Genomic DNA, 18850 nt, shown 5'->3' with positions numbered 1-18850 from the left:
GTCCTTGATGCGGGAGTCTGCGGGCTGCCTCCAGCCACGTAGCCACCTCCGTCGTGCCTAGTGTCCGTCGGCATGGCTAGAGAGTTGGGGAGCTTTTTTCTTCCTATTTCCCTTTGCTCTATTGGTCCCACATGTGAGAGAGAGAGAGGAGGAGGAGGAGGAGGAGGAGGAGGAGGTGACTCAGTGCCCAAGCTCAGCTGCACCCGCAATGAGCAAAAAAAATCACAAAAGATAGTAGAAAATTCAAAAAATCTGATTTTTTGCATGGAAGATAATTTGGTGCGTGAGGTGTGCTCCAAATTTCAGATCATTTGGATATGTGAGCAGCGCTCGACAAAAAAGACAAATTTGGAGTTTGTGAAAAAATTTACTGTTCATGTATTGTTCTGACCCAGTTTGTCTTTGTTGTTGAGAGCAACTCATGTGTTCAAATGACCTGAAATTTGGAGCGCACCTCACATACCAAATTGTCTTCCATGCAAAAAATCAGATTTTTTTTATTTTTTTTAGAATTTGTTTTGAAATTTCTCTTCATCGGGTGTAGATGAGTGTGGGCTCAAAAATGGATATTTGGATAGAGTAGTGGGTTTGTTTTTTTAGCAAGGGCATGTTGACATGTCAACATTTTAAGCAGCCCCATACGTTAGCATTTTTAATGGTTCCACTCGTCATGAACTCATCCATCTAACGGTCAACAGGCTTGACCCAACGGAAATGCTCTGTTTGGGCATCTGTGAGGTTCAAGTGGAGGGTGAAGGGAAAAGGTGAGGAAAACTAAGACGGTTGGGTAAAAGTGGGTACAACTAAGAAATCAGGGGCACGAAAATAGAAATTCCTTACAATAATCTATTTATACTAATATAAAAAAATCCAAAGGGGCAGATCCAATTAATCTCGGCCATCAAATCATGTCAATCCAACAACCTAGACTGTTTCAATGTCGAGCGCTCAACACATTTAGCGTGCAATTAATTTCATGTCAAATATGGTGTTAATCACATAATAACACACAAATAATATCCTACTTAATATCCACATGCATTTAATATACTTCCAAATTAACGTGCATTGCACGTACACATTGACTAGTACCAATATAAAAGACCCAAATGAGCAGATCCTACTAATCTCGGCCATTAAGCTAGATCAGTCCAACGTCGTAAACTGCTCCAATGGCGAGCCCTTAACCTGTTTACCGTGTAATTAATTAATATCATATCAAATATAGGACTAATCATATATTTAACATGCAAAAAATGTCTTGTCTAATATCCATATGCAATTAATATGCTGCCTAATATTAACATGCATTACACGTGTGTATTTACTAGTCACAGAAAGAAACATAAAACGAGCATGAGTAACATCTCTTCATTTCAACGAAAAAGTTTTCGTTTATCAAAAAAGCATCTCTCAAATTGTCAATGATAGGGAATGTAAAAGGAGAGCCTATCATTGTATTGATAGTCTTCATATTTGATTTGTTGTTGAAAGGATTGAATTGTTAATAATGTTGTAATATATTAGCAACGAGTGTAAGCAAACCTCGGTAGCAGCTAGCAGAAAGTCAGCACAATCAGATGTTGCCTCACACAATGTGGAATGCGCGCTAGACACGTGGGATTTATTCCGTATTTTGCATTGTCGGGTGTAGAGGCAGTAAGGGCATATTCAACGCCATCCATCAAAACGGACACTGTAAACGTTCGCAGACAGTGCTAGCGGAGCCCACCGTCCAACCCGCTGCACCAAATAAACGTGAACACGTCATTTTCATTAATACTTAGGATTTTTTTACATCGCAAAAGTTAACCGACCCAAGTCTACTCTTTGCCGACCGTGGGCACGTCTGTCTTCCACGTCCTACTCTTCGCCGAGTCTGCCGCCTAACCGTGGATGTCCCATGTGGATGTGAGGTTGACAATCGACGTGGACGATCCAACCTCGTAGTCATTTTAGCCTGATGTGAACAACGCAGAGGTCCCGACATTGGCAGCATTCATGTCTGCCACCGCTTGTGCAGCCTCCACGCCCGCCTTTGCCGTGACTTCCACCAAGATGGCGTCGCGGTAAAAGGGTCTTCCACCACCCATGGTTGGTCCCGGCCATTGGTCACAAAGGTCGAAGAAGGAAGAAGGGAAGAGGTGGTGCATTGATGGAGTTCGGACGAAGGGAGATGGGGCTCTGTGGTGGTGCAGGTTTTTGCCGTGGCTGGCGCTTGTTAAGTAGTGGGCGCCCGTGTTGGCAGCGCAATGGCTTCTCGTTCGCCACGCTAGCTTGAATGCGGTAGGAAGTCATCCCGTCGCCTCGTCCGGTCAAGTTCTCTTTGAACCGGCATTAACGCGGCATGGAAAGCGAGCGCACGCGGTGCAAGGGGCAGGCCAGAGCAGACGCCTCGACAGGTGCACCAGTGTGAATGTTGTGTCGTTCGGCTGGCATGGGCCAGTGACCGGTCGCGTCCATTCTGGATCGGCATAAATGTGGCGTGGGGAGCAAAGTAATGGTTGGATCGGAACAAGAGAGGGGGGGGTTGTGTCGGTCGAGGGTATCAGACACCTAGGTGGCGGAGGTCCGAACACCCACAAAACTCCTTCGGCTTTGCTTCCGGTTTGCAGGAATTCGGACGTCTGGACACCCACAAAACTTTTTTGGCTTTGCTTCTGGTTTGTAAGAATTCGAACATCCGGACCGGTCTGCATTTTGATGGATGGCGTTGGACATGCCCTAATTCGGTAAAAAAAATGTGTAGCGTCAGAAATATACAATGCACATAAATGCCTGCGAAAATCTGTGATGCTAACTACAGCACAATCATACTCCCTCCTTTCCGGTTTAAAAGGCTCATTTGAAAATTTTCTGATTTCCATTATAGGAGTATTAGGCTCACTTTAAGTACAGTTGAGTTAAAGTGTTTTGAGTCTCATGCCACATTTAATTCATAGAGATAAAAGAGAGGGAATTAGTGGTCATGCATGCATCTTATTCTACATAAACCATGCAAGTTCAATGAGAGGAAGGGTGCTATACTTATTGTTTTGGGAATCGAATATGTGAGAAATATTTCACTGGGCAGTTTTATATCCACAAACTTGTGCCATCCACTCGCAATCTATCTTGGTTGATAAGATTTCATATTTGAGCAGAAAGGAAGACATTTTGATATATAAATCTTACAGTAACCGTACACAGCTATACAGTGACGTGTTAATTGCAATTCAGCGTTCGTCTGTCATCAGTATTTACAGTACATCACAAGTGAGAGAAAACCAGTTATATATTCCCTTCATATCTGCCTCGAGCCGTAGCCTGTAACTGCACTTGGATCATCTGCCTCCCTTCACAATTCTAAACTGGTCCCGGATCTCCATCGTGCCTGAGCTTACAAACTGAAGAAAACAGAGCATCAGGTGTTGTTTTTTGTCGAGGAAACTGAGCCTCAATTGTAAACTTCGTATGTAAAACTTCCCAAGAGAAGAAAGAAAGGAAGGTGAAGCTTACCTGAACCAATACACTGGTCCTTGTGGCGTGCACCCTGGCATAACCGAACTCTGAAATCCTCGACACGCTCCAGCTCTGCGGCTGAAATATGGACGACATCAACAAGAGGTTGTCAGAGGACCATACATATCAGGTACTAATGCAAGATTATGAATTTCCAATCATCTCCGACGTCCTACAATCCACTGTTAAAATTTCGTTGTTTGAGCTCTTACAAACAGAGAGAAGTCGTCCAAGCTGAACCCTCCTGCTCCAACGATGGCATGGACTGGCGCAGTGTAGTTGCTATTATCGTAGGTGTCGATCCCATTTGCATCCTTCCTCGGCATGCCTCTGCACTTGCCATTGTACACCGCGCAGGTCCTCTCATAGTTGTGCACATGGCCGAAGAAAACCAAATCCACCTGTTACCAAAATATGTCAAGCAAACAGCTTCTTGCATACTGAATATGATGCGTTGCAGTGTGATCTTCTTCTACCTTGTTCCTGAGCAAGAGTGGCTCCACAGAGGCAACAAAGTTCGGGTCCACGCTGGGAATTATACCCACATTCGATGAGTACATTGGTCTATGCCTGCATTGGTCATCAAAATGCAAGGTGTTTACTTGCAGGCACGACAGCAAGACAAGAACAAGTCACTTGGTTCAGAAAAGAAAAGGACAACTTTTTTGGTTTCGATTTTAAGAACTCACCCGATGAAGATCACCCATGGAGTCCTGGATCGATCGACCGACGACAAACCCTTCTCCATCCAGTTATACTATTCACACAAGGCGTCGACGTTGCATAGAAACGTCAGCATGCAAACAGCTGCAAAGTCTGAAATAGGAACGCACGACTGCTGTCTGCTGGTAAAAAGAACGTACTTGCTCCGACTTGTGTGACCAGGAATGCTCCGTGGACATGACGATGAAGTGGACGCTGCCTTGCTCGATGGAATACCACGGCTTGTCCTTGCCGGCAGCGGGCATGGGGAAGTAGGTCTCGTACGCGACGCCGCATTCTCCGCCGGAGTCCGGTGTCTCGTACACAGACCCAGACCCTGCATAATCCCTGGAAAAGAGAAACACGCCATTTCCTTCATCAGCTCATGGTACTGAGGATGTTGCTATCCGGCGGCCATTGCTAGCTCGAGGCTGATTGGCGGTGATGAGCGCGAGGTTGGCGTTCTGGGTTCAGAAATCAGTCACCTCTCGTGGTTGCCGATGGCGGTCATGTAGGAGACCTGAGAAGCGAGCGGCCTGATGAGGTGGAGGAAGAAGTCCCACTCCACCAGAAACCCCGTGGCGTAGCTGATGTCTCCGATGTGGAAGATGGAGTCGACCTTCCCGGTCTGCATCTCTTTGGCGACTGCTTTGGTCACAGCGATCGATCCCGGCTGCAGATCGACGTTGTGACGACGAGACGGGCATTAGCATCGGAAAGGACGATGCATCATCTCACATAGAAACGTAGTATATCCGTTCCTAAATATAAGACGTTTTCGATTTTGGTACCTGAATATAGTGTTCCACCGACGGGTCTAGTGGAGCCTTCCCCATGTCGCCATAGACCACAAAGGACGTCTCGTCCGACCCTGCAGCTGGAGGGGTTCTAAACTTGACAGTGTCACTCCAACCCACAGAATCACTGCACACACAAAATATAATATATATTACCAATCGACTCCCGATTATCCATGAAGCATCTTAATCAGCACTGCACTGCTTTGCCTTCGATTTTACTGGATAGGAAAACAAAATAGCCCCAGACAAGCACGGTATTGTAGTAATGGTAAGAACTTCACCTTCCATAGCGATAGGCATAGGACTGAGAAGGCTGGAGGCCGGTCATGACGGCCGAATGGATGTAGCCGGGGTCGTGCCACCCGAAATCCTTGGCCGGGCTCGGCAACAGGGGCGCACCTGCACGCATACAGGCAGGGCCGAGTGGCAACTGAAGGTCAACTCTTCCTTGTACAATGTACAGCATAATCATTTCTTTTTCTTTTGAGATGCACGGAGTACAATGTGCTACGTATAATCTTGGTATGATCGACAAGCATTCGACCACTCACTGCACATGTCCTTCTGCGTGAAGGTCGTGGCGACGGAGGCAGCCGCCCTGCCCCCTGCGTACTGAACCTGCTGCGGCCTCCCGTCGCCGCTCACCCACGTGATCTTCATCTGGTAGCACAAACCAGGACCATGGAAAAAATCACTGCAGATGAATAAATGCTCGGCGTCGAGGTGGGTGCTCGATCACCTACGTACGTACCGAGGTGGCGGAGGAGTCGGTGCTGGAGAGGTGGCCGTTGAGCGGCTTGGCCGGGTTGGCGAAGCGGAGGACGCCGGAGCGCTTGAGGAGGCACGGCGTCTGGAACCCGCCGGCGAAGAAGACGAACTCCACGTCCGTGCGGAAGTTGACGACGTGGAACGTCAGCGTGGCGCCGCACGTCCGGACCTGGCAGCCGCCCGACGCGTCCCGCTTCTGGCACGCCGCCTTCTTGCACCCGAGGTAGCCCGGGTCGCTCTTCACCCGCTGGGCCTGCATCCAGGTTCGTCGTGACAAGTGTGTTCTAAACGCTCTTATATATCTTTACTTTTTTTTGAGGTAATCTTATATATCTTTACTGAGGAAGTACTTATTATCTACCACAGCCCTCTAAGCAGGCCTTGACAATTGCTCGTGGGCCAACATTCGCTTTCATTTTTCTTCAAAAAAAAAGGAAAGAAAAAACGAAGGTCCGAGAGAATAACTCTTCTTCGTATCTTTACGCTAGCGGCGCCCCATGCATATATGATCCGGTTTTTCTCTTTCCAAAAGGAGGTTCACGTCATGCTCTCATCCATGCAACAGCACACGCCGTGCGTTCATGTGCGCCCATACGGATATAGCCGGCGTAGCACGCTTGAGAGCTCGGCATGCTTCAAGGATGGCCACTTCCGGCGAGGCTAACGTACGCACATGACTGGACCGTGTAACGAATCATAGCACTGCCTTTGTGTAAACACAACAACCTCTTAACGGAGGGCGGGAAATTAACTTGAGCAATGGTGTACAGGATCGGAGTTGTTCACGTGACGACATGCCGTGCTAGTACGAAATATATCGAGTGCATGCATGTACGTACGTACTGATGGCTACCGCTAAAACATGAAAGCGTACGCGAGACTCACAGCGAGAGGATCGATCGTCTCTGTGGCAACTACTACTAGATTCTACTGTGGCGAAGCGGTAGCTAACGGTCAGCTGGCTAGTAGTGCAGGCGAAAGGCAAAAGGTTCTCACCTTCACAGGGTAGTGGCACAGGAGAGGGAGCTTCGCCGTGTCGCCGGTCTCGAAATAGTTCACGCCGCTCAGTGGACACCCGGAAACGCTGCGCCCGCGGCATGCACAGAGACTATTGTTAGTAAATGATTCACATGCAGGTCCATCATCAAAAGGCAAAACGATCGTGAACACTACGTACGTACGTCCTTGAAAACGAATCAAATCACATTTTTTTTCCAAGCTTAGATATGCAGGAGGATAAACCAAAACATCACATCAGTTGATGTAAGTTTGAAAGAAAAAACAGCAGAGGAATGTTCCTCTCTTCTCTAGAGTTGTGCGTGCGTACCTGGAGTTTGAAGGCGTGATCATGGCGACCCAGTGCGAGCCGCGGGGCCTAAAGACGCCGCCGACGGTGACGTTGACGAACGCCTCGTCGGGCAGCGGGCCGGCGGTGGTGACATTGATGGACAGGTACGGGCTCGGGTTCAGGCACGACTCCAGCGGCCTCCGGTTGACCGTCCTGAACTCGGACTTCCCCGCGAAGCTCTCGTGCAGCATCTCCGGCGGCGGGAGCTGCGCCGAGCACGAGCCGGCCGCCGCACAGAGGCCGAGAAGCACAAGGAGGAAACCAGCACGCCCGCAAGGAGCGAAACCCATCGCCCGGAACCGCTCCGGCGCGCGCCCCCTCCCCGCGTACGTACAGTGAGTGAGTGATACGCTCTACGCGGCGCGCAAAGTGCACGGACGGAGCCTGCAGCTTATACTGGCGACGTACAATGGCGGTGGGGAATGGAGGAGGACACACCAACACGAGCGCTGTGGGGACGAGAACGAAGAGGGCGGGGGCATTGGGATATCAGCGCAGCAGCGTCGTCCCCGAAAGCGACCGGGGCGGGAGGAGGAGGAAGCTATAGCGGCACGCACGCCGCGGCGGGGAGGGAACGCGCGGGACGGTACAAATTGCGCTGATGATCTCCAAGAAAATACTTCGGCCAGTAGCACAGTAGTATATCCTTCCGGTGATGCTGGGAACTTTCAGGCGGCTGGTAACATCAAGATTAAGGTGTCGCTTAGCGTCAACGTCTTCCGTCGGTTCTTGTCAACTGTCCTGCTCACGCGTCAAGCTGAGCCGCAGCGAAGACTAGGGCGTCACGCCATAGTGCAAGCCGTGTCTATGTGTGTACTATGAGGTAAACATTCAAATGGTTCAGACGACGCTTTCCCGTAAAGCTAATTAATCACCGATATGCAGGTGAATTAAATACTATAACAGGGCAATGGCAATCAGAAGTACGGGCATGGCAAAACATCCTCTTCTTTTTCACAGAAAATCAGTTCCATGATCCCAGCAACAATATCTTTTGAATAGAGGGTCTTTTTACATCAGAGCACAGTTTCTCACTGGAATACAACAGGCTTTAAAACAGTTGTGACAGGACGAACCAGCACTGCCGTGTGTATGCACCGCAAAGATTTCACCTGCCATACTGTTGGGCAAAAGAACAGATGATCAACAAAGTTGACAGGACCCAATGTTGTAGTAGAATTTATTTGAAACACTTAGGGCTGCACATTGTTAGCAACAGACCGCCTGACAAGAACTAGTATAGAATCAAATGGCTTTTTCAGCCGCTGACCTGACACCCCATTGTTAGTCTGCATTCGTCATCTCTGAAAGGCCAAAATGGCAATGTACTCAAAGAAATCTTTCTCTGTCATCTCCAGTCCTATGGGCACGATGAAGATGGAAATCAGTACATGACCACGAGGATGTCCAGTCATGAGTTCGGTTTGCTCATAACACGTGATCACATATTCATATGCATGTGAATCGCCTGTGTCAACCAAATCATTCTTCTAATATCTCAACTCATAATCCCCAATAGCAGTGATCGACTTACCTCAACACAATATTGCAGGAGATTAGACCGGAAATTTGTATCCATTCCGCTGATTCCCACAAGGCCCAGCTGGATTTCATCAACCAACGTGTGGAACTATCCGCTGAATACATCTGTGGCAAGTCTAAGAAAAAGAGTATCATCCAACAATTCAACCCAAAACTTTGCAGACGTTGAACCGAGCAAAAGATCAACTGACGGCAGGAACAATCAAGCCAGGTGGTTTGCCCGCCTTAATGGAGCTCGATCCTCTGTTGTTCCGCACATTATGTTCCTCCATCAATCTCCTAACCTTCAACACATCATCCCACCGCCCACCCATGGCATACAGGTCAGATATAAGAGTATATAATCCAGCATTTTCATCAGATATCTCCATTGCCAATACTTTCTCTAGTCCCTCCATTGCAATGTCAAAATTCTTAAGCCTCTTGCAAGCCGCTAGCAACGAAGTCCAGATGATGATATTTGGCTCCACTCTCATGGTCTTGATAACATCATAAGCATCTTCCAACTGACCTGCCTTTGCAAAGATATCAACCATGCACCCGTAGTGATGTATAGTTGGCTCAAGGTCATATTCCTCAACCATAAGTTTAAAGAACTCTCTCCCTTGCTCCACCAGTCCAGCATGCCCGCATACACTGAGCACGGCAGTGAATGTCATCTCATTCGGTCGCACTCCTTGCCGGCGCATCTCCTCAAACAGCTGGATAGCCTCGTCATAATGCAGATGCATAGCCATCCCACAAATCATTGCAGTCCAGTGCATCACTTTCCTGGAGGGCACCCGCGCAAAGATACGGGAAGCATAATCGAGGCGGCCAACCTTTGCATAGCAATCAATAAGCGATGTCCCAAGGTGCATACTGACTGCCTGGCGCCGCACAATATACCCGTGAATGGATCTGCAGAACGGCTGCAGCAAGCCAGCCGCCGCACAGCCTGTGAGGACGGTGACAAGCATTACATAATCTGGAGCAAGTGTGGTGGTGAATGTCATTGTGCGGAAGAAGGCAAGGCCATCAGCTACGCTCTTATTGGAGAAATAGCAAGCGAGCATGGTCGACCAAGAGACGATGTCCTTGTCGGGGATGTCGTCAAAGAATAGACGTGCGGAGGCGAGGTCAGAGGAACGGCACAGGGACGAAAGCATTACGTTGACAACAAACAGGTTGGAAGTGGCAGGGGGCATTTGATCGAACAGGTGGTGGGCGACCGCAGGGGAGAGGAGTGAATAGGAACGAAGGAGCGATGAGGCGACCTGGGGGTAGGCGAGGAGGTTGGACCTGATGAGGTGCGCGTGGAAGTGGGAGAGGAGAGGGAGGGAGCCGGCGGCGGAGAGGGGCTTGAGGGCGAAGACGGCGGCGCGCCCAGCCAAGGAGGGGTCTGAGGGGGGGAGGTGGATGCGGAGGAGGGAGTACAATCGGAGGGCCGAGGAGCCGCAAGAGGCGCCGCGGAGGGCGGTGAGGAGTTCGCCGGCGGCGAGGTGGTGAGGAAGGGACATGGCGAGTAGGGGTCCGGCGTCGTGAGCGGCGCGACGCCGGCGCGGCCGCTTCGGTTTGGAATTGGGGCGGGACTGCTGGACCGTGAAACTTCCTGCTTCGGCGAGGCGTTGGCTCGGTCGAGCAAGTTGGGCTGCATCGGACCACGTAGTGAAGCAGGCTGTACTGCTGAAAGCCTGCTCGATTCTTTCATGGGCTCTTTAAGAAGATCGTCGATGGGGTGCTACTCCGTTCCCAAAATTTTTGTATTTGTCTAATACGGATGTATCAAGTAACATTTTAGTATTAAAAATATATTTGTATCTAGACAAATTGAAGATGAGAATTTCGAAACGGAAGGAGTACTATTTATCCGAAATCACTAGTTGAGAAGTACTTGTCTAAAAAAAACTAGTTAAATCTCGAACCTGGGAGATTTCTCTTCGTAGATTGAAGCGATTGATCATTGAGAACGAAGAGAAATCTCTTTTCTTTTACTCTGACGAATAATATGATTCCAAATAACTGAAAGTTTGTAGTTTGTCAACATGGTACACAAGAGGCATACACACAATTGTGTATAATGGGATATCATTCTTTATTTGTCAATTTTTTTATGCTTCTAAGATAATCTATGAATGACATTCTTAAGCTTTATCTATATTCTAATTCTTATTTAGTGCATAGTATGCTTTTGCCCCCATTGATTAATTTCACGCTTCAAATATTCATTGTATGTCTTCAAGAGACAAGGTGCCTATTATAGTTGTTCCTAGTGATAGTTTTTAGAACGAAGGCTCGCAATGAGCCCTACTTTGAATTAACAAAGTCATCAACCAGTCAAGAATGAGCCCGGCTTGTTGATAGTGATAGTGAGTGCAGTACAGAGATGGTGTGATGTTGCTAAAGAGATGAATTTGAAATATGGACAAGACAATTTTTGTGACCTATGTTTGTAACAATTCTGTTGATGTTAGGGGTAGGCGACAATCTAGGATTAGTGCTTGGTGCAAGAGATTGAGGAAGTAAGGTCTTCGTCAATTTTTCTCCTCTTTTGATTGTAGACTTGACCGAATCTTCTCAAACCTTTCCTGGGCCAAATGAAGGCAACGATCTTCTTGATATTGTACAGTCTGAATTTTACTTTAAATTGCACCGATTTTACGTCAACTTCTCAGAAATACTCATTTGATATTGGAGTAGCAGGATAAAATGTATATTGTCATACCGCAAGTGGATTTTACTCCTAAATTTGCTGCATTTTTTTCTCCGTATATTGTAGTTCCACGACCATGAGCTGTAACTTGCACCTGATTATCTATGCTTCGTTCCAGCTGTAACTTGGAACTAATCATGTACAGTAGTAAAAAAGGCCTCAAAATGTTCAAAAAAAGAACATGCAATGTTGGACCCTCGTGGAGCGGCGCAGCGAAGCGCGCTGACGCTTAGTATAGACTACTTCCCACTATGACAAATGAACACGACAGCGGACGTTTTGTCATAATGGCACTGGGCCCTCTGTTTCAAAATTCTAAATGTAACCTGTACTGGCAAAAAGTCTTTACTTTTAAACAGAGTCACAATTGCACACAGTTTTTTTTGCTAAAGGTAACAAAAAAGACAATAATAATAATAATTAATAACACACGAGCAGCAGACTGTTTACAGAGTGACTTCACCTTGAAGAGACGACATTATTATCCTACTAGCAAACGACAGCTAGTATAGTTCACAAAGACAGACCCGTACTGCCCCATATACGGGTCTAAGAAGGCATCTAAGCCGCTACTGCCCGTACGGGTCTAAGGCGGCATCTAAGCCGCTAGCTAGTTTACGAGGACAGGCCCGTACTGCACGTACGGGCCTAAAAGGCGGCATCTAAGCCATGGTAGCAAGAGGCTACTTGCTGTACGTCCGAGCAAGACAGACACAGAAGGCAAGGATGGCAGCAATGAGGACGCCAAGAAGGCAAGCCCAGATGATGTGCAGCCACGCCTGGGCAGACAACAAAACAGGGCCAGAGATTAAGATAACGGCAAGGCCAATCAACCTGAGACCAACATCATCCAGAGCTTTCCACACAGCGAAGGGTGCCTGTGGCAAGTAGAGGGTCAAGTACCCCAGCGCCAGGTTCACCACTGCCAGGTAAGCTCCCAACATCAAGACAACTGGCAGCCTCGATGGGAAGCCGGCGGCCCAGATGGGTTTGTTATACATCCTGTAGGCCGAACCTGCTGTGACGGCAATGAAAGTAGCCGGTATGCAGATAACCACCATCCACGTCAAAGCACGGCTCACCTTGAACTTCTTGTTCTGGTCCCCAATCGTCAATGTTGAAGCTGAAGACGTCCCCGACATCATCGTTACCAGCTGAATAGCATGGGGTAGGGTCTTGTACCCCTTCAGGTTGACTTTCTGACCAGTGGATGCTGATGGTGCCATGATTCCAGGCAAAAGGTGCCTTCTTTCTTGATTTGGCACAGGACAACTCTTCAAAGTATGCTGTAGTGTATCCTGAAAAAAAACACATAGTTCTGACATATAGAAATATTGTATATACATGGAATCTTATTGATACAAAAACTGTAAATTATCTCTACACTTCTCTAAAAGGAGCGATCCATCACCAAACAATAATACTAGGACTGAGTATACATAATTCTACAAATTCTCTGCAGGTTCACGCCCAACCACAAAATATAAGAGAAATAGCTGGTCCTATTAAAATGAAGCCAGCTATAGTGTATCAGATAGCATTAGCTTAGCCCTCGTCAAGACAGTAAGGACCACATGGTTCCCGCAGAGTATCAGATTAAGCCCAAAACTGTGTGATCCAATAGATTGCAACTTGTTCTCAGTTCAAGTGGTTTTCATGAAAAGCCTGAAACCAGTACCATTCTGAACATATCAACCATGAATATAACCAAAGTAAGCTTTTAATGTGGGAGGGTCAGTCATGATCTGAACTAAACTAGACGGAACGAAATCAGGTACATACAACAGACCACGGCAGCTTACATTGTCAGAGTGGCCAGAGCATCAGCCACGGCAGCAGCAGACTCAGCCATATGCATTTCTTAATTATTAGGTGAGTTAGCCCCTTCATATACTTCAACAACATACCCACCTCCCCGGCGGCCTCCACCCAACTAAAACGTCTACAGCTCACCCCTGCGCGATTGTAGGAATTTCATAGGATTTCTGTGGGATTCCAATCCTTTACTTTTCCCTATGGTTTAACTCTGCTTCAAAGGGCAGGTGCTATCTAAATTCATATGGATTGGATTCATATGCCTCAATTCCACAGGAATTTGACCAAACACTCCAACCTCTTTTTAGGAATAAGAACAGAGCCTTTGTTTTCCAATCATCTTGCAGTTTTCCTGTGACCAGCAATCCTCTGTTTTGCACTAGCAAATCCGTGAAATTCCCGTGTTTATCGTATTCACACGTTTCTACATCCTGCGATCCAAAAAAATCCCTAAGCCCGCCTGTGCTCCATACCAGAACCCTAACCTAAACAGCAGCCACCCTCTCCGGCGACTAGAGTATCACTGCCGTTAATATAGAGCGATAGGCGAGAAAAAGACACCTTTTTTTGCCGAATCGACACCTATCGCCGAGTTGACGCGACCTGAGCGCCATCGTATCGGCGAGTTGCACAGGGAAGGAGAATGAACGAAGAGATGCGAGCGTACATCTGCTAGAAGAGGGTAGGGAGGGGGAGCATACCTTGATCTGTTGGCCTCCGCCTCGGATGGGCGCAAAGCAGACTCGCCGCGTCGACGAGAGAAGGGGGGGATCAGAGGGCGGCGGCGGCGGCGGCTATGCGGTGAGGATATGGGGCGAGTTGCGACGGGATTGGACCGGAAGGCTTTTTAACAGGCAGAAGTCTGGGATTTTTTTTTTTGTAGGGGGTCTGGGATATATATTGACTGCCCCGTCTTCGATTGTGGCTTCTCCTTTTCATTATTTTCTTAGCAAGGTTGGTAGTTGGGCTGGTTCTCTGGCCCAGTAGTTTGTGTCAGGTCACCAGTCCGACAACGGAAAAAAAAAACAAGGGAGCGTCTATATCGAGCTTAACCGAAAACTTCGAATTTTTTCATCGTCGAGTAGGGCAAAGCAGCCTGTTCATTTTAACCTAAACGTTAGAGTTCTCCCATATCGAGCCATCCTTATTGATGACGCCGAGGAACAAATAGAGCGTCGGGACATTGAAATGCAAATTAGATCAAAGGGGCTGACTTTTAACAAATTTGCCTATGATCCGTGCACATATATACCATGGGGGCCATGGCAAGAGGTGCATTCGTTTGGTTATGACAAAGATGCTATTGAGGAACGCAGATTGATTGGGACTAAGCAACTGAAAAGCCATTTGCTTGACCATAACCGGGGGGAGGAGGGGAAGTGGAGTTGCTAGTTGAGGTGCATACCAAACCTTCTAAGAAATCTGCCGCCAAGAAAGCTAACAAACTTGCTAAGGAACCGACTACTAAGAAACCTAAGAAGGCACATATTGATAAGGCACCTAAAGTCCTAAAATCAGCTATGGATGATGTACTATGTAGTGCTACATCATCTGTCGTTGTGGACAATGCCAATGAAGAAGCACTTGACCTTCTTCGGTCAATAGCGAGTCAAACAAATGCTATTGGTAACAATGATATGATTTTTTCAACATGTGATGTTGTTCAACCTAATGTGCCATCAATTTTTTTTAGAACAAAGAGTAATCACATTACTCTAGTGGGGTTACATTCAGATCTCATCATGGATCGCAGTATCTCTGGTACGTCTGCAACTAAGTATGTGTCCCCATCTATTCTAGCCTTTGATGCCATCCATGTGCAAGAGAATTGCACAGTCTCCCCACCGCACTGATTCTGTAATCAAAAAATACAGACAGGGCATCTTTGATATCGTTGATTAGGTCGTGGCATGGTGATCTGTTTGGAGCCCCTGTCGCTAGCTCACTTGCAATCACTTTGCAATCCATCTCTAAGATAATGGGTCCTCTTTATAGGCTCGCAAGTGTCTTCAGGCCAATCAGTGTTGCACTTGCTTCGGCCTCTTCCACCGATGCACACACCTTCGGGATCTTGTCGAGAGAAAAAAGTACCAAGCCTTTGTGGTCCCTCGCAACCGCGCATGCAGTGCTCTTGCCAGAGTCAGCGATGAAGGAGGCATCTGTATTGATTTTGACCAAGCCCTGATCAGGGGCGCTCCACTGTTTGGTCTGGGGTTTAGCACAGCAAGTAGGAGCACCAACAATGGGTACTACCTGTTTATCATTAAGATGTTCAGAGACATCTGCAGCATCCTTTAGCTCCTCATCGTACCTGCGCAGAAACAACACTGACTGACTGATAGATTCTTTGCCTTCTATGTGGACCACATCGTCTCGTAGATGCCAACTTCTCCATAGTAAGAGCAAGATTCTGGCACGAGTGTCCTCCGATTCCGTACTTAGCAGTGCCTGCAACCAATCAACACCCGTGAACCAGAATTTTGTTCTCGGATGGTAGAATCCAACTCTTCCACATTTCATGTCTCAAGGCTGTACTTCTGGTGCATGAGATGACTGCATGATATTCATCCTCCTCGTCGTTGCCACAAATACTGGAGGTTGCATCCAGTTCAAGCCATCAATTTCTAAAGTGGATGAAAGCAATGAGCAATGTGGGTCTTCGGTGGTGGTTGATACAGAACCACCAATTGGTTGGAGCCTAATTGAGATTGCTCCTCCAAATGAAGATGAAGTGGATGTTCCAATTACCGAGGAGAATATGTGTGACTTTCTTGGTATTGATAAGGATGAGACACAGGAAGCACCTCCTTCGCCACCTAGTGAGGATGTGTATCTCACCGATGAGGAGGACCAACAACTATTGAACGAGGCACCTATTCTTGTTGATGATAGGATAGCTCAGGAGGATGGAGAATGCATATGACAAAGAGAACCCTCAGATGTATGTAGGTGCCTTGTTCCCTTCAATGGAAGAGTTCAGGATGGCAATAAAACAATATGCCATTAACAATGAAATTGACATATGGGGATCTAAAACAGGTAAAAAAGATATCTTCAAAATTGTAGAGGCATCAAGTGTCCATGAAGGGTAATTGCTCGTTTAAGGGTTGATGAGAAAACAATAAAGGTACTAACTATCTTACTAATAATAACTTATATTCCTACTAAGTGCATGTACAATGGTTGATAAGACAATTTTATCTTAAATTTTGCATGTAATTTAGAGATGACAAAAAAGTATGTCTACAATGGGTTATATCTTAGCCTTATCTTCAATAACTAGTCATTCCTTAAAACATGGTAAGACAAATTACGCTAAGAGATCATCTCTTGTCTTTTCTTACATAAGAGGAGACAAGCCTTTTCTTATGAGCTCTCTCTCCTCTACCTTATCATTTATCCTACATGACACTTCTAAAATAGCATCATTGTACATGCCCTAATTAGTTTATATATATAGAGAGAGAGTAACACTATTCTGATCCTAGGATTAGAATATTATTGTGATAACAGTCGGGCCTATATATAGGCGCGATCATGCGTTCCCGAGATCCACAGAAAACCAACAGCGCCGGCCCGTCCCAATTAGGGGTGGGCATAAAAACCGACGAACCGAAGACCGAACCGAAGCCGAAACCGAAAAAACCGAATTTTCGGTTTTTCTCACTGCTATAGAAAAATTCGGTTTTCACATGCATAAACCGAATTTGATTCGGTCAATTCGGTTTTACACCGATTACCGAACAAAAAACCGAAGTTACCCTCTGCTCACATCGCTCGCAGACGTACTCTGTAGCCTGTCCACGCAGTGTCTCCCGGGAGTCACGCGCCCACGATCGCAACCAGCGCACAGACGCGCTTTCCTTTCCTTTTTTCATTTTCTAATCGTTCGCTTTCCGTTGCTGCAGCACGTCTCACACATAACGTGCGTGGTGAGCCTACATGGCCGTAGTCCATGCAAGGATGGAAGACCCAACTCACGTGGGATTTTGGGTGGAGCTTGTGCATGCGCGTACGATCCTACGAACAACCGTTCAGGTCATTTGGTTCCTTTAGTCCCACCTCGCCCGACGGAGAAAATAAGGCAGTTTTTTGTCTATATAGTACGGTACCGCTGCTGCAGTCCAAGCAGAAAAACTTGAATATGGCATTTCGGTATAAAACCGAAAACCGGACTGAATATTCGGTTAACTGAATTTTCGGTTAGCTATTTCAAGCCATCATTTTCGGTTTTTAGTTTTCCACACCGAATTTAAGAAAAAACAGAATGGTAGAAACCGAATTTTTGGTTTATACCGAATGCCCACCCCTAGTCCCAATCCTGAAATCCCTATTGCGGTGTGGCTCCACCCCCAACCAACCTCCAGCCCCTCGCTTCGGCGCGCCTCGTGCCGACAACCCTCCCGGCTCCAGCGCGCCTCTCGCGGCCGCCGCCCCGGCCCTGGCGCGCCTCCCGCCACCGGGCCTCATCCCCAGCGCGCCTCTCTCCATTCCCAGATCGCCTCCCGCCGCCGCCCTCCATCCCCACCACGCCCCAACCGCCCGACCTTCGCCGGCCAGCGCAGCCGGTGACCGCATCCCCTCGCTTGGCTGCACGCGATCAGGGGCGGACGCCGTAATACTAAGCCCATGGTATAAGGCCTTGCCCCCACTAAGCCCATACTCTTTGCCCCCACTCATTTATTTTTTCTGGTTATTTTCCAAACAAAAGTCAGCCCATATGGCTTGGTCACGCACGAACTACCAGCGGGCTTTGCAAAACAGTGTACTAGCTTTTCCTTTCGTGAATCGCAACGGAGTCCGGACGCGACCCGCCGCCTCTCTTCCGCCCAGTCGCCCAGATTAGATGCGACGGGCGCCCTGGCCAGATCGCCTTGGAGCTCTGGTAATCAATCGTCGATCCGCGTTGTACACATTGCCGGCTGGTCGGCGTGCCGTTCTTTGATCCTTCCGCCCTTGATTGATCAAGGTAAGCCCTAGACCTAGGTTCCCTTCATCTTTACAATCTTCTGTTATAGTTCTTAAATTGGTGTTCTTTTCCAACTTTCATGCTAGAAAGCAGTGAGTTTTACTTTTTTGACGATGCAACCAAGGTGCTTCTGCGATTTCATATAGATCGGCTAAAGAAAGAAAATACATGGTGGTGTGGTTTATCAAAAGGGAAACTAGGACAAAAACTAAAAGACAAAACGAAGAGAAAGTAAGGAAAAAACAACTATGTCGATGCCGGTCGACAAAAAACACAATTGATGAAATAAAGAGATTTTTTTCTTTTCCTTTTTGCAAAATCTACAACTGGCAACACTCACGAATTTGTTGATTTGAACTAATTTTCAATATCCTATACCCCTTCATAATAAAGGGCATGACAGTGTACTAGCTTTTTCTTTCGTGAATCACAACGGAGTCCGGACGCGACCCGCCGCCTCTCTTCCGCCCAGTCGCCCAGACGAGATGCGACGGGCGCCCTGGCCAGATCGCCTTGGAGCTCTGGTAATCAATCGTCGATCCGCGTTGTACACATTGCCGGTTGGTCGGCGTGCCGTTCTTTGAATCCTTCCGCCCTTGATTGACCAAGGTAAGCCCTAGACCTAGGTTCCCTTCATCTTTACAATCTTCTGTTATAGTTCTTAAATTGGTGTTCTTTTCCAACTTTCATGTTAGAAAGCAGTGAGTTTTACT

General features: G+C 47.4%; 3 protein-coding genes across 4 annotated transcripts; all 3 read right to left on the bottom strand.

The window, feature by feature from the left end:
• Positions 1 to 4186: 4186 nt before the first annotated feature.
• LOC123056996 (probable inactive purple acid phosphatase 27) lies at positions 4187 to 7932 on the bottom strand. The gene is made up of 9 exons (XM_044480185.1): positions 7099 to 7932; positions 6768 to 6855; positions 5755 to 6024; positions 5555 to 5663; positions 5285 to 5402; positions 4995 to 5127; positions 4689 to 4876; positions 4365 to 4551; positions 4187 to 4258 (listed from the first exon to the last, which is right to left on the bottom strand). Exons 1-9 carry the CDS (start codon positions 7407 to 7409, stop codon positions 4187 to 4189), a joined length of 1476 nt encoding a protein of 491 aa, XP_044336120.1. The 5' UTR covers positions 7410 to 7932.
• A 111-nt stretch (positions 7933 to 8043) lies between these two features.
• On the bottom strand, positions 8044 to 10308 carry LOC123062315 (pentatricopeptide repeat-containing protein At5g15300). 2 transcript variants are annotated; one of them, XM_044485773.1, is made up of 3 exons: positions 8654 to 10308; positions 8390 to 8479; positions 8044 to 8239 (listed from the first exon to the last, which is right to left on the bottom strand). In XM_044485773.1, the coding sequence occupies exon 1, from the start codon at positions 10158 to 10160 to the stop codon at positions 8844 to 8846; it is 1317 nt and encodes a 438-aa protein (XP_044341708.1). In that variant the 5' UTR covers positions 10161 to 10308; the 3' UTR covers positions 8044 to 8239; positions 8390 to 8479; positions 8654 to 8843. The 2 variants fall into 2 exon arrangements, with proteins under 2 accessions (XP_044341708.1, XP_044341707.1); XM_044485772.1 differs by having other exon boundaries at positions 8390 to 10308.
• Positions 10309 to 11751: 1443 nt separating this feature from the next.
• Positions 11752 to 14045, bottom strand: LOC123062314 (uncharacterized). The gene is made up of 2 exons (XM_044485771.1): positions 13870 to 14045; positions 11752 to 12651 (listed from the first exon to the last, which is right to left on the bottom strand). The coding sequence occupies exon 2, from the start codon at positions 12577 to 12579 to the stop codon at positions 12037 to 12039; it is 543 nt and encodes a 180-aa protein (XP_044341706.1). The 5' UTR covers positions 12580 to 12651; positions 13870 to 14045; the 3' UTR covers positions 11752 to 12036.
• Positions 14046 to 18850: the final 4805 nt, after the last annotated feature.

This window comes from Triticum aestivum, chromosome 3A, assembly GCF_018294505.1.
Source record: "Triticum aestivum cultivar Chinese Spring chromosome 3A, IWGSC CS RefSeq v2.1, whole genome shotgun sequence".
Taxonomy (NCBI): domain Eukaryota; kingdom Viridiplantae; phylum Streptophyta; class Magnoliopsida; order Poales; family Poaceae; genus Triticum; species Triticum aestivum.
The sequence above is the reverse complement of the archived record's forward strand: the minus strand, read 5'-3'. Positions and strand labels throughout refer to the sequence as shown.

Excerpts from the sequence above, each read along its gene's own strand:
- LOC123062314 (XM_044485771.1), bottom strand. The coding sequence starts at position 12,579 with ATGGCACCATCAGCATCCACTGGTCAGAAAGTCAACCTGAAGGGGTAC.
- LOC123056996 (XM_044480185.1), bottom strand. The coding sequence starts at position 7,409 with ATGGGTTTCGCTCCTTGCGGGCGTGCTGGTTTCCTCCTTGTGCTTCTC. Across the intron at positions 5,403-5,554 it reads CACGCAGAAGGACATGTGCA|GTGCGCCCCTGTTGCCGAGC; the intron begins GTGAGTGGTCGA and ends GTATGCGTGCAG. Across the intron at positions 5,128-5,284 it reads TATGCCTATCGCTATGGAAG|TGATTCTGTGGGTTGGAGTG; the intron begins GTGAAGTTCTTA and ends TTGTGTGTGCAG.
- LOC123062315 (XM_044485772.1), bottom strand. The coding sequence starts at position 10,160 with ATGTCCCTTCCTCACCACCTCGCCGCCGGCGAACTCCTCACCGCCCTC.